Genomic DNA, 477 nt, shown 5'->3' on the forward strand with positions numbered 1-477 from the left:
TTTTCATTAGTAGCTGCTGATTCCCCTTGAGTCTCTGGGGCTGCAGAGCCAGCTCCATCCTCTCCAGCAGGGCCTTCACTTGCTGGCTGTAACAAAAATAGGAATCTAATTTCATCCCAGACAGAAAAGCCAAATTTTTACAAACTAAACAAGCCACCCTGATTACTTTTTTTTTTATTATTATTACCTCCATTTTTGTATTTTACAAAGCCAATACTTTGCAAAATAAACCAATTTACACTACTGGGCTGTCTGTTACCATTTTTTTTATAATTCCAAACATGCTGAAAATAAACAAATAAATAAAAGTAAACAAGAAAGGAACACATAACAATTTTCCATTTTCCAAATCCATGGATAATACAACTATTCTGTACAAATCCATTCAAGTGATTCAGTTTTTCTTGATCTGTGAACTCCATATAAAATTAAATGAAATCCTTATTAATTAAGCAGAAATGATATCCACACTAATTC

The 477-nt window shown here is 32.7% G+C and overlaps 1 protein-coding gene across 1 annotated transcript in view; it reads right to left on the reverse strand.

Moving 5' to 3' along the window:
* The window catches only part of LOC119588734 (lethal(2) giant larvae protein homolog 1-like), a gene marked incomplete in the record, with an annotated part of 77,754 nt that overhangs the window by 11,024 nt on the left and 66,253 nt on the right, over nt 1-477 (reverse strand). The window contains 1 exon segment of the mRNA XM_037937374.1: nt 1-86. Within this exon segment, the coding sequence (XP_037793302.1) occupies nt 1-86 (86 nt within the window).

This window comes from Penaeus monodon, chromosome 24, assembly GCF_015228065.2.
Source record: "Penaeus monodon isolate SGIC_2016 chromosome 24, NSTDA_Pmon_1, whole genome shotgun sequence".
NCBI classification, from domain to species: Eukaryota; Metazoa; Arthropoda; class Malacostraca; order Decapoda; family Penaeidae; genus Penaeus; species Penaeus monodon.